Below are 14274 nucleotides of genomic sequence, written 5' to 3' on the forward strand. Positions count from 1 at the left end.
ATAAGCCAAAGATACGTTTTCTCACGTGAAGTTTTAATATCTTTAGAGGTCAGAAATACAGAGATGGAAAATATGACTGACTGCATGCATTAAAGTATGCCTCTTGTTATTGATAAAGGATATGCAAAGCCAAGGAAGGCTCAGCTATAACAGAACTCCCAAGTTTTATTCTCCTCTAAAACTTTAGAGGTTGAAAATTAAGACAATTTAAATTTGCTTCTCTTTGTTATATAAAGTGTTCATTGATATTTTGGATAAGACTAGCTCCACCCTTTTAACTTGTTACCTCATTCTTTTTTAAAAATATATATATATATTTTTATTGATTTCAGAGAGGAAGGGAGAGGGAGAGAGAGATAGAAACAACAATGATGAGAGCGAATCATTGATTGGCCGCCTCCTGCATGCCCCACACTGGGGATTGAGCCCTAACCCGGGCATGTGCCCTTAACCAGAATTGAACCTAGGACCCATCAGTCCATAGGCCGATGCTCTAGCCACTGAGCCAAACCAGCTAGGGCTGTTACCTCATTCTTAATGGCAAACAATATGGCTTGAAATCTATTTGCTTCAAATGTATGAACCTAATGGGGCAAGCTCCTCACACTATTCATTATTTATTTGTAAGTTATCTCTAGCATGTGCACAAAGGATGCACCATTGCATCCTGGCATTATCAGCTCTACAAGTTTATATAAATATAAATAAATTATATCTATATAAGTATATATGTAATTTTCTGCAACATAGTTGTAATTCAGGAACATAAGTAAGTTTTATGCCAAATTTCTGATCTGACAGTTGACTTTCTATTTATTTATTTATCCTCACCCAGGGATATTTTTCCTTTGATTTTTAGAGAGAGTGGAAGGGAGAGAGAGAAACATGAATGTGAGAGACACAACGACTGGTTGCCTACCACACACGCCCCAATGGGGGCTGAGGATTGAACCTACAACTAAAGTACATGCCCTGGACCAGGAATCAAACACAGGATCTTGGTCTGCAGGGCAGCGCTCTAGCCACTGAGCAACCGGCAAGGGCATAGTTAACTTTTTAAGAAGATTGCTTCTTTTTCTTCTCTAAAAAGTTTAGAAGTTGAGTTTTCCCAAGCTTTTACGTTCTATAAAGATTTCCTTATTCCTAGCGGCACTGGTGTTTTCCCCAGGAATGGGAATCCTGCATTTTATACCACATGAGTCCACTGCATGTGCACACACAGCCTCTGCATGTAGAAACTGCAGGTGAACTCATCAGCCACCAGTGGAGAAGTACTTACCAGCACATGTTTCGTTAGATGAGTGGGCAGAGAAGCCAGGAACACAGTTGGAAACGCAAAGGCCACTTTTCAGAGAGAATCCATGGTCACAGCGGTGACACCGGCTTCTGTGGCTGCACTGCAAGCACCTCCGAGGGCAGGCTATTGAAGAGAGGACACACTAAATGATGCACAACAAAGGCACGGGCACCCAGCCAGGGCCACCGTGGTAAAGCAAAGAAGAGTGAGAGCACAAACACACATGGCCGCCAACTGCAGCAAAAGAGAATTCCAGTCTCTTACAGAATTTCACAGAGAGCTGATCAACCCTCGGAAGGGAAGTGATAGGGAGGAGCACTCTTGCCTTATACACTGTGATGTGAAAATGTTTCACATAAATGAATTGTTTAGAAAGTTAACCATATTGACTTGTAAGAGAGGCAGTTTATAGTGATTAAGAGCATAGGCCTTTTCTGGGTACTGTTCCTCTGCTACCACTTACTAGCTGCCAAACATGGGTAAGTTCCTCTAACAATCTGTGGTGCAAGTTTCTTTTTTAAAAAAAATGGGGAAACTGATAGCACCTAATACAAATGATTGTTGGGAGGAATACGTGTGTTATGTATGTCGTGAGTAGAACAGTGCCTGGCACACAAAAGGGCTCAATCGCACTACAACTATCACTGCTACTCTCCTATTTTCTTAATTATTATTATTTTAAATGCAATAGGTGATCAAGCTATTTAAAGGACCATAGATGATTTCTTTGGGTCAAGTTAGTAATCTAGAATTATTTTTCTGCTTCAGTAGATAAGATTTTGGTAGAGAAATGCAGCACAGTACAGTTTAAAAGGCACTGGATTAGAACAAAACAACTTGGGTTTAATATTTTATTTTATGTTGCCCTATTTAATACTCTTAGCCTCTTTGTTTTTTCTCTCTCTGTGTGTGTGTGTGTGTGTGTGTGTGTGTGTGTGTGTGTGTTGTTGTTGTTGTTTTGACTTGCAAAACAGGATTCATAGTGCCTGCCATATTTTACCAGGCCATTGTAAATATTAAATGATACAATGCTGATGAAGGAAATTTGGTGAAGTATAAAATGCTAAGCCTGGGTAATGGCGTTACTATTAAATGTCAGGTGTTCATTAAAGTGGGGCAAACAGTATTACATTTTTGACAGAAATGATGAGAACACACTAAGGAAACTCTCCTCAATAACTCAATAGACAAGGTAATTTAGACTTTGGGCTTAACTTCAGTTTCATAATAAAAGATTAATGTGTCTCACTAAAGTATCTCCAGAAATTCTACTCTTCAAGGATATTATGGCAAATATCAGGATCACTGGTTATTTAGTCTACACACTGATAATTCTATGCTCACATCTACAGGGTTGATCCACTCTTAATGGGTATACGTAAGCTTTACATTCCATAAAATATTGGCCTCATTTCCATAAAGACAATTAGGGACAATATTGATTTGTGCAAGAGAATTATTGGCCTGCTCTTTTATATTCCATTTAACCAGCAATTGGTGGGTTTCATGGGAAGTCATCAATTGCTTAGGCCAAACTCCCTGAGTTTTCATGCTACTTCTGATTCCAATTCTCCTTGGTTACCTGAGGATCAGCACACCTGAATAGCTTGCTCCTTTACGTTTTTCCAGATAATTCATCCTGGTTTCCAAGTTACCTGCACATTTGCGACTGGCATGATCTGCAAAGTATCCCTTCCCACATTCCTGGACACACTGGGCTCCCAAGAGGAGAAATGGTTCCTCACAGCGGGTACACTCCTGGGGACCTTGGCACTGGAGACAGTGGCTGTCACAGCCTGAAAGACAAGTCAAGTCGACAGGAATGTGTATGGCTTTCCCAGGGGCTCCTGGTCCTGACAGCGGGGCAGTGTTAGACAGCAATGAGCGCTATAACCTTGTGGCTGGGCAAAGCTGCAGACAGGAGCAAGGAGTCGGGCTCCTGGTTGAGACTGTCATACTTACCAGCTGGAGGGGAGAACTAGTTACTCCACTTCTCTGAGCCTCAGCGGTCTCTCCTACAAAATGGGGGTGGACATACTATCCCCCTAGCTCCCTGGGTGAAGATCAAATTAAATAATGGAAAATACTAGGCAAGCTAGAAATGAACAGGTATTAGCCATTATTGTTATCAACTAGTCCTTGGCTCTCTGTACCATTTTTGCTGAAATGTCAATCTTTCTCCTGACTCACCCAGTCAGTTATCAGAGTCTCTCAACAATGCTCCCAAGAATGTTTTCTGGGCACTTTGGGTGGGCATTTCAAGGTCTGAAGATTGTGTGGTGTTAAATTGAGGCTGAAGGGGGTCCTGGACCAGAGAAAGGTGATGGTGAGATATAAGCTGTATGGAGGGCTGTGGGAAACAGATGGTGAATAATGAGGTTGGTCCATGTACTCAAGGGACCAGAGGACACAGACCTTTCCATCTGGAGTGCAGGCCTGTTCAATTTTTAAGGAAACCCAAAAGTAATGGCCCAAACATACCTGTTTCCATGGCCATACACTCCCATTATTTCCATAGTGCCCTCAAATTTTAGGAAATGTATTTGGGCATGAGAGGAAGGAAAAAGACATTTTCATTATACGAAAGAAAAGTTCTTAGAAAAGAAACCAGAAATTAGACACAAAGCCAGGCTGCGAACCAGCCACAGGCTCCTTCTCAGAACAGCACAACGAGAAGAGGCTGAAGCTTGGATGAGCACAGAGCAGGGGCTCCAGACACTTACCCTTGCAGAGTCCCGAGTCCCGGTAGAATGATGGTGCGCACTGCTCCACGCAGGTGCCATCCTGGAGAACGTAGCCATCCATGCACTGCAGGCAGTCTGTCCTCAGAGGCCCGCTGCACGCATTGCAACTCCAATCACACTCTAGAAAGAAAGGCCTCATTAGACCAGCTTCCTTTCTGTCCAGCACCTAATTTATGAGGATACTGCCTGCAGCTGCAAGGGGGAAAGTGAGTCCCACATAAGAGATGTCAGACAAGTGAGCTCTAGCGACTCTACTGATAGTAGCCTGGGCACTTCTCTGAGGTTTAGTGTTTCCTAATGATGTGAGACATGAGCGTGTACATGGACCGCTCCTGCTCCTGAGCCTGTTTGTCAGTGGGGCTGCTGAAGAGCCAGGCCAACTCGATCTTATTCCACAAGCCCCCAGTTCTTTATCCCTGAGTCACACATCTTCATGCAAAGCCTGCTGTAGGGAGTGGCCAATTTGCGGACCCCCTCCAAATGCTTGAGAGAGAAAGGATGTCAGAGAGTCAACTAAGAATGCATCTTCTATCTCCATGACCAGCCCACAATCTCTACTTCTCAAAAATCAGGTGCTGACCAACAGGACAGAAAGAACCAACAATGGTAGAGTGAGACAGGGCATGAAGGACCTGTCCAGAATAAAGGGCTTACTGAAGGAACAGACAATCTCATGTAGAGCAGAACCGATACATTTACAGGTTCATCCACTCAGCAAGCACCTGCAGGATACTCAGCATTGGGCGAGGGTGTAAAGTGAGAGGTGTAGACCCTGCCCTCAAGGACCTTATGTTCTAGTGGGTCCCAGCCCTAGATGTGGCCCAGATAATCCAGTGGGGTTGTTAGAAACACAGGTGGCCCAGTCGGCATGGCTCAGTGGTTGAGTGAGCGTCGATCTATGAACCAGGAGGTCACTATTCGATTCCCGGTCAGGGCACAGGGCCGGATTGTGGGCTCCATCCCCAGTAGAGGGTGTGCAGGAGGCAGTGGATCAATGCTTCTCTCATCATTGATGTTTCTATCTCTCTCTCCCTCTCCCTTCCTCTCTGAAATCAATAAAAACACATTTAAAGAAATAAAAGAAACATAGGTGATCAGGCTCGACATCAGAACTATAGTCAATCTCAGAGGTTGAGGCAAGAAGAACATGTTGCTGCTGCTATTGCTTTGTTATTGTGATTACTATAGCTGTCGTTGCTGAGGCAGTTCGGATACAGTCAGAAAACTCATGTTTGAAAACAAAGTGCTTGCTAATAAGGTATGCTTCATGCGTGGGAGATGGGGCAGCAGCATGGTTAAGGGCTTAGTTTTGAAGTCAGGTAAGTCTTTATGCAAGTTGTGGCTTTGCTGCTTTTTATCTGCATATCTCACATGCCTCCCTTAAACGTTTTAAGCCTCAGTTTCCTTGTCTGTAAAACAGAAATAAGAATCATACCTATTGATACTTTAATTATAGCTAGTGTCTACAGTAGAATTAGAATGGATTGTAGTCCTCAGATGGGGATTTAGTAGTATGCAAAATCTCTGCATGGGAAGATTTGTGGGGTATAAATACATGGTTTGTTGTGGGTAAGGTGCTCAGATACTTAAAACAATATTTATGAAAAAGGAACTATTAACGGTGCAAAAAAATAGTTTCTTTGTGTGTGTGTTTTTTGTGTGAGTATGTGTTTGCATTTTTATCATCTATCTCATCCAGGGTATGGAAAAATAGTTGGTTTAATTTAAACAGCTAACTTTGTCAGGGAACTGGTGCTAGAGATACTTTGGAATTCTAGAAATATTTGAGCAGAATTAAAATATAGCATGGGTGAATTAGACTTGAGCCACAATAAATAATTAGGGACACGATGTTCTCTAAATATGGAAATCCTCATCCTTAAAGAGTAGTTATAGACTCGAAATGTCTGATATTTCTTCTCTACAATTGACCTATTCTAATTTCAACAGGAATACTTGAGCATTTTTGGAGCTTAAGCCAAATCAGTGTAACAGAATAATATTGTATGCATTTTGAAATAAATTTTAATATATTTTAGCTGGGAAAAAAAAGAATCATACCTATTGCATCAGGCTACTGTGAAGACTGAAATAATGAATGTAAAGAACCCTGCATAGTGCCTGACATATGGTAGCAGCTTCCTAAAGGTTTGCTGCTGAACTGTTTATCTTGGAGAAATATCTCCACTCTGTGCTGCCTCAGCCCACCTCCCCTCCCTGAGAAGAAGCTGGGAAAACCGCTCATTAGTCACTTTCCCTCTTCCTTGATGCAATATTTCTAAGTCCCAAGGAAGCAGGTAAACGTGCAAGACAGTACATGTGCTTCCAAGAAGATTTATAAAGTTAATCTCACTCATTTATTTGGCTGAATCAGTCCTGAGGGAAAATGACTAACATAGAGCCTTGAAAACTGCCAGCATGGTTACGAAATCATTTACAACAGGGAGGATTTGTGATGATCTTGTTTTTCACCGCAAACTAACATTCACTGGTTAGGAGGGAAGAAACAGAAAAGCTTCTTTGGTCTCGGGCACAGCAGACCACCTAAGTTGACAACCAAGGAGAATTTCCTGGAATGGATAGTGTGCAATGGTGCAAAGGCTTCAAGCATCCCAAGTTTACCGGACAGACGTTTGACCTCCATATCTGAGCCCTAGCTTCCCTGGCAGAACTGGAGATACAGAGGGAAGTGTGGAATAGAGGAATGGAGAAGGGAAAGAACAAGAGCAAGGAAAATCACCCTTGAACTCTGCTTTTCCTCTGGCTGAGCACGGCCATTCAAAGAGCAAAATCCCCTAGAATTCCAACCACTGGAGAACAAAGAAAAAGGCAATTGGTTTTTGATATTATAAACTCCATGAGGACAGGGACTGTGTCTTCACTCATTTCAGTATGTTAAGCAGTGATGAACAAATCAGATACAACTCCTGTCTGCATTAAGCATAGAGTCTAGCATTCTAGAGTTGTAAATGCTAGTGCCTATGGGGCCCAGGAAGGTAGTGTAAATCTTTTAAATAGGCCTGTGTGATGGAATAGGGAACAGTGAGGACTGTGGTGACCTTCGGAGATCATGCTCTATCCAACAGAGGCGACAGCTACTCATGCCAACCTCCTGTCGCATTCCGGGAATGCAAATCCAGTTTTGCCAGATCTTCTGACTTAGAAAAATCTCAATTTTTGTATGGTATGTTTTCTGATTTTTAAAAGGCAAGTATTAAACATTTTGAAACACTGGAAGATTCTGTGGGCCAAATACAACCAGAGGGCTTTCACTTTGCCACCCCTGGTCTCGTTACTATTAACTTACACAATGGCTGGTGCATAGTAGGTGCTCAAAAATATTTGTTTAACCTAATACATATATTTCAGCTCCCTGCTTGAACCTTTAATACATAAATTAATGAGTGAATACATGAATACATACATACATAATGACTTCTTGCTATCATCAGAGAAAGTCTAAATGCATGATGACAGTATTTTCCCAAGGTGGGGGATGAACATCTATAGTAAAGGGGCATCAGTGGTAAAAGAACTGTACAACTCAGGACGAGCTTCACCTTTGCATGTCTTGGTGGAGAAGTCAAGATAGTACTGTGGGGCACAGTTCTCATTCTGACAATCCCCAAAGAGCAGGACCTTGTTTGGATTTCGGCAGGAGGTACAGCTGGCCTGGGAATCACAGCTTCCACAGTGCGGGTTGCATGCTGAGCAGATAGGAAAAGAAAATGACCAGATGATTACAATTGCAAATACTGACATACTGATCAAACCTAGACAGATGCTGCAAAGAAACAAAGCCCAGCTCCAAACTGTTCCTTAATTATGGCTCATAGCCCTCTCCTGTGATCAACAGAAACAGAGAATGTTAGTCTTATTTTCCAACATTAAAAAAAGATAATCTTATTTTCCAGAAAAGATAAATTATAAACCCACGAATAGAAATCCCACATTCAAATTGCCTTTGTGATTCAGCAACAGAATTTATACTTAGCCCAAGATCTCTGAAATGATAGATAGTCCAGAGTTTTATTTGAACCTTACTTCTTAAGGAATCAAGCCCCCTTAGTTAATGACATAGATTCAGAGTTTATATGATGTCAAGATTAAAATTTGGCATCAACTTTAAGATACAATGGACTTAAAGGTGACCTGGTTTACTGATTTGCCCAGTTGTGATTCTTAGCAACTGTTTACTTAATTTAGGCACTGAGGGATGATTCCTAAATCTGATCATACTCCCATCTTCCCTAACTGAGCAACTGGCATTTCTCCATCTACTCAACTATTCATGCTAGAAACCTGGGAGTCTATTTTGACAGCCCCTTTTCCTCACTCCCAATCACTCACTGGATCCTATTTATTGGAACTCTCCTATGTAATTCTCAGAACTTTTTGCTTTTCTCCATATCCACACATGCCACCAATAGATCCAGCCATCATCATCTCCTTTGGACTGCTACCATAGTCTCCTAATTAGTTTCCCTAAATCTAATCTGACCCCCTTGCAATCTATTTTCCATGTTTCCACCAGAGTAATATTTTCATTTGTATTGCTCAAGCTCCAGAGGTCAATTTCATCTATACTAGGGGTGGGCAAACTTTTTGACTCGAGGGCCACAATGGGTTCTTAAACTGGACCGGAGGGCCGGAACAAAAGCATGGATGGAGTGTTTGTGTGAACTAATATAAATTCAAAGTAAACATCATTACATAAAAGGGTACTGTCTTTTTTTTTTTTTTTTTTTTTTTTAGTTTTATTCATTTCAAATGGGCCGGATCTGGCCCGCGGGCCGTAGTTTGCCCACGGCTCATCTATACATTTATATTTTTCCTGAATCCTGAAAAATTAATTTCAAGCTTTCATTTCTACAAATATTGCTCCTCCATCATTCCCTTTATTTGTCCCACCTATACATTTTAACTAACATATTTGAATCCTCTCAATATAATCTCCAAGTCTCTTGTCTTTAACTCGTACTCATTCTCCAGGCTCTTCTTCAAGAAGGCCTTCCCTGATTCTCCAGTCTAGACTAGGTCTGCCAGTTACTGTTTCTATAACACTCCATACATTTATTTCATGCCATATATAACCATTTTCATTTAAGTGATTATTTAATATCTGTATCCTTTAAGCTAAAAGCTTCATAAAAGTAAAGGCCAGGTTTGCTTTGTTCCTTGCAAGAATCCCAGCACCTCACTGGTTATCTATCATCTTGTAGGTGTTTAGTAAACACTTGTTACATAAATGAAAGAAGCCAGATATTTTAATTATATACCCTCAAGCACTAGCATCTCTACCTCATTCTAAAATCTTCTCTAAATATAGGTCACAGGAAAAGTCTACAGAGTGATCAAGGGAGTTTTAAATCTATGGGGTATCAAAGCATGAGGCACACTGTAGGAAAATCACCTCACTGTGAAATAAAAAGAAAGAAAACCTCTTGTTTTACCTATAAGAAAAAGCAATGATATAACATATTCATTAGAGTATGTAGATTTGTAATGAAATGTCCCATAAAAATTCTAGATGGGAGTTTCAGATAATTTGGGAATAGTTAGAAAAGAATATTTTAAATGTTGGAAACTTACATGACAGTAAACTTTTATCCTTCTTTTGTTTTAATAGGATTTCTACACATGGCGCATCTTAATTTTGGCAAAATGTTTGATAATGATCCCAAAGATAAACTGGTGAATACAAAAATAAAGGGGTCTAGTAGTTGTAGATGGTTTTAAAGATGGTTGAAATGCATACTCAAACGTGATCAGGAAATCTTTGTAATTGGTAAAATAAATGTCTAGTACAGTAATATGACCAAGTCATTATTTTTTACTTGATCAATATTTTTATTAATAACTGTTAATTAATGAAAACAATGATGTCATGCTAATGATATTGAAATATGTCATATATACCTATATAGGAAACACAGTAGTTAAGTTTTACCAGCTGAAAGAATAACAACTCAAACCTATTTTGCCAGTTGAGGCAATAAACTAAAAGTAATAAGATAATATAAACAAAACTATAAGCCTTACATTTATGTTCCATAACAAATGAACACAAGTATCGGATACAAAAGGCCTTAGACAGCAATTCTTATAAAAAAGGATCTGAAAGTTTTAGTTGATTAAAAGCGTATTATAAGTGTGATATGGTTACTAAGGAAATGAATACACTCTTGAGCTGAAGAGCCTACATGTAAACTAAATGTCACCTGGAACCCCCTACTTGATAGGGAGCTGCAAAAAGAGGCCCAAATGCCAGTTCCTTGGACTGGGGTCACAGGTCAGTACACAGCTGAGTTTCCTGTAATACTTCCTCAAGCCTCTGTCTGCCTCCATGCTCTTGAATCCTTCTATGCAGTCTTTCATTTCACCTTGCTACCTCAGTGTAAAACTCAGCCCCTTCACTGACTTCCAAAATAATATAGATTCACAATGAGCATCTTGAAACGTTAAGAGGATTTGGAGGATGCACTAGTGTCACACTGAGAAGCACAGGCTTCCACTATTCCTGTCTGAACCATTCTTCCTCTCTCATCTATCCCCTCACCCTTCTCCAAGGCAATCTGCAAATGTGCTTATCTCACTCAGGGCAGTTCTGCACATACCAGAGCCCCTTAGGTCCTCAGCTTCCATCTTCGGAGGGATGTGGGTAAGGAGCATTTCTCCAAGCTATGAGGTATTAGTCCTATTGCAGTCATGTTGGGATGACCACATCTGGAGTAGCAGGTGCAGTTCTCTAAGGTCACTGACTCCATGGACAGTAGACAGTGAAGAAAGAGATGAGTGAACTAGTGATTAATTTACTTGCTCAAGGTAACAAAGCTAGTAAGTGGTAGGTAGGATTTGAACTCCTGACTCTTGAGCCAACTCTCCTAACCACTACTCTATAATTGCTCCAACATTGTATTTCCTAGGACATAAAATTGAAATATCAGCACTGTATTTGTTAACTTTCATTTTCAAATGAGAAAGTATATATATATATATATATATATATATATATATATATATATATATCAAATGACACTTCAATGATTGAAATAAAGTCAGCCACCTCAGTCCATTTTTAAAAGTGTTCTGTCATCTGTGAAGGATTTCCTAATTTATTTCCTCAGATTTGCCCTTTCCCTAATTTATCCTAACTCTTTGTTTTGCCTGACTCAGTAATTAATCATATTTTGACTTCTTTCAAAAATAAGACATCTATACAATTAACTCTCATGCAAGACAAAATAACTACTGTTTGGGCAGAAACTAAATACTCTGTGCATGTCAAGCCCTCCATATTGTCAATATTCAACAAATACATGTCAAAAACAAATTGAATCCAGAGAAGTGCTGAGGTCACTGATTGTGTGCTAGAATGATCTCTGCTTAGGACCTTGTAATTCAAATGCTGAAGGAAACAATAAAAGGAAATAGACTAATATTTTTTTATTTTTTAATAAAATAACTACAGAACAGAGAGATTAAATAAATAACTGACCCAAGATCACACAGCTGGTACTGGCAGAGGAGAGGCCCAGCCCAGCACTTCGAATTAGGGTGATATCTGATTAAATCTGCTAATGGCATCCATATGCCTTTTTAGATTAATTTTCATCCTTTTATAAAAATAACGGCTACAGGTAAGAAAACGGAAGCAAAGGAAAAGAGAGAAAACTCATGTTTTAAAACCTACATTGACAAGAATGGCTGTCATCGAGATAGTGCCCTGGGAAGCAGGTGGTGCTGCAGGTGCCAAGGTGGGACAGAACGAGGCCGGTGCCACATGAGGAGCAGGAGAAGGGTCCCCTGCCCTGGCAGGTTCTGCAGGAGGAGTGACATTCTGCAGAGACACAAAGAGAACCTATGAAGCCAAACTCCTTTCCAAAGTAGTATCCCCAGAACTGTTCATAAAAGCCCAGTGCTGGGGTGGGTGTGGGAAGGAGGGGGTCACTGGGGGGAAAAGGGGGACATCTGTAATACCTTCAACAATAAGGATACATTTTTTAATAGCCCCAATGCTGAGAGCATTAGCTGGTCTGATTTATTATCACAGTGTGCACCCTCTGCTCCCCTCCCTACCCCTGCCCTCCCCACCCATCCCCTGCCCTCCCCTCCTGTTCTCTCTCTCCTCTCTCCCCCGCCCCAAGTCTCCTCAGCTATTACCCGAAAGAGAAGCTCAACAGGCACCACCAGCTCCTGTGTCCAACACTTACTTACTTTTACAAGCTCCTTTCTCCGCGTAATATCCAGAAGGGCAGTCAGGGACACAGTGGTCCCGCAGCAGCAGGAACTGGGTGTTCTGGCACCTCAGGCAGATGCTCCCGGGGTTGTGGAGATCAGCTGCACACTGCTGGCACAGAGGATGGCAGTCTGGAGAGGGCAAGGGAGCACAGAGGAAGCAGATGATGGAAGCACCAAGACTCATCACTGCACCAAAAGGGCAGATGGAACTGCAATTACCACCGTTGCAGCACAGACAGTTTGAGTGCCCAAAGGCAGTATCTGGCAGTAGAGCAGAAGTGAGGGATCTGCACAAATTGTGTGTTTGAGGATTTTAGCAAATGGCCAGGCCCAGCACATCAATGGAGTTTTCATCCCTTTCCAATTGAACGACCTTCAAGTCCTAGGGCAGCTTGTGATAGAGATACTTGCGAGGCGTATACAGCGAACTGTCAGACCCACAGAAACAGTGTCATCGATACTATCACCATTTCCCCATGAGCTCCGAGAACTCGAGGACAGCATGCGCCCCCTTCCCCGTGCTTCTGAGCTGTGCTCACTGCCTTCCCAGATTCGGTCTTCCAGAGGCAGTATACCAGTCTCAGGCATTTGTACGGGGGGATTGGAGTTAGTAAATCATTGGGTTCAGATCGTGGAAAACTTTAATTTTTAACTAAAGGAAAATTTATGACAAAGAGTTATGAGTTGAAAATTCATTTTCATGATGCAAAACATAGCTTGCAGAAGCTCTGTTGTACCAGTTATGACTGAAGCTATAAGACAAATTACTTGGTATGGCCAGCGCTGCCTCTTGTTCTCGCCCATATAATAGACATCCTTTAATTAAAGAACTTGATTGTGTTCATCTCCCATTTAGGTGAAAACATCTGTCCTGATAATTACCCTTTAAGTCCCATTGACCATCCTCCATTCCAAAGGTGGAAGAAATACACAAATCCATAATTACCCACCAAAATAAAAGAGGAGTAAAAGACCGAGGAAAAAGAAGCGAGAACTCTGGTTATAAGGCCTTTCCATCGTCCCCTTTGGATTCAAAGCACTTTTGTACTTGCTAATGTCTCACTCAGGGACCAGATAGTCTTGTTTCATCTCAAAGTCTTGTAAATACAGACAGGGATAACTACTGATGTTTAGACTAAAAACAATCCTGTCATTGAAACAGATTGCTGACCCCTGAACTCTACTAAAACAGGTCTTTCTCTCTATATCTTCAGTGATACATTTTCTTAACTGCTGATCATCTGAGATGTGTTCCCTGTGCAAGAAGCAGATTTGAGTCCCATACCCAGCACCCACTCACCTGCATGAGAAGCCATGCTAGCACTTTTATAATGACTCCAGCAGTTGAAGCAAAAGTCCTCAAAAATGCTGACCCTGCTGCAGCAGGCAAACGAACAGCCCCTGACCTTTCTCTGAACTTTGGGAGTTTCAAGTTACAGGCAGCCTTTGCTAGTATTAGGAACAATTCTGAATAGCCTAAGAGCCAAATGAAGCCTCGTGACAGCCCTTCAGAGATTCATAAAGGAGATTATGACTGTATGGAGAGAAATATGATAAGGAGGCAATTTTCCTTGACTTAATGTCTGGTTTCCACACAATGCCAAACTTTTTAAAATCTTTATTCCTGTGCCCTACTCACAGTGCCAGGAGCACAACCCTACATGTCCAAAGGGAGACTCAGAAAAGCTTCAAAAGTTGCTGGAGCAAATGGAGGCGGCTGTGCTTTGTGATTATCTAAATGCGTGGATACGTGTTCCGATTGGGCCCATTACTGACGCAAGGCGAGATTAGTTGAAAGGTCATGGCCTCTTCCTCTTTAAAGCAAGTACTTGCAGAGAGTTCTGGGCTCAGGCATGCATCAACAAGGTCTGCAGGTGTGCAGAGATCGAAACACTAGTTGCAACTACCTGCAGCTTTCTCTAGTGTGCAATTAGAGAAATGAAAGAGTAATCACCCAGGGGATGCTTTGAAGAGAAAGTAAGCAGGTCTCGG

The 14274-nt window shown here is 41.3% G+C and overlaps 1 protein-coding gene across 1 annotated transcript in view; it reads right to left on the reverse strand.

Annotated features, from left to right (window-relative positions):
* Window positions 1-14274, reverse strand: part of FRAS1 (Fraser extracellular matrix complex subunit 1) — a gene marked incomplete at its 5' end in the record, with an annotated part of 444917 nt that overhangs the window by 160276 nt on the left and 270367 nt on the right. The window contains 6 exons of the mRNA XM_081100823.1: window positions 1280-1420; window positions 2953-3093; window positions 4021-4161; window positions 7602-7748; window positions 11735-11881; window positions 12259-12411. Of these exons, the coding sequence (XP_080956949.1) occupies window positions 1280-1420; window positions 2953-3093; window positions 4021-4161; window positions 7602-7748; window positions 11735-11881; window positions 12259-12411 (870 nt within the window). The remainder of the gene's footprint in view (window positions 1-1279; window positions 1421-2952; window positions 3094-4020; window positions 4162-7601; window positions 7749-11734; window positions 11882-12258; window positions 12412-14274) is intronic.

Source organism: Myotis nattereri (genome assembly GCF_964212035.1).
Source record: "Myotis nattereri genome assembly, chromosome: 1".
NCBI lineage: Eukaryota > Metazoa > Chordata > Mammalia > Chiroptera > Vespertilionidae > Myotis > Myotis nattereri.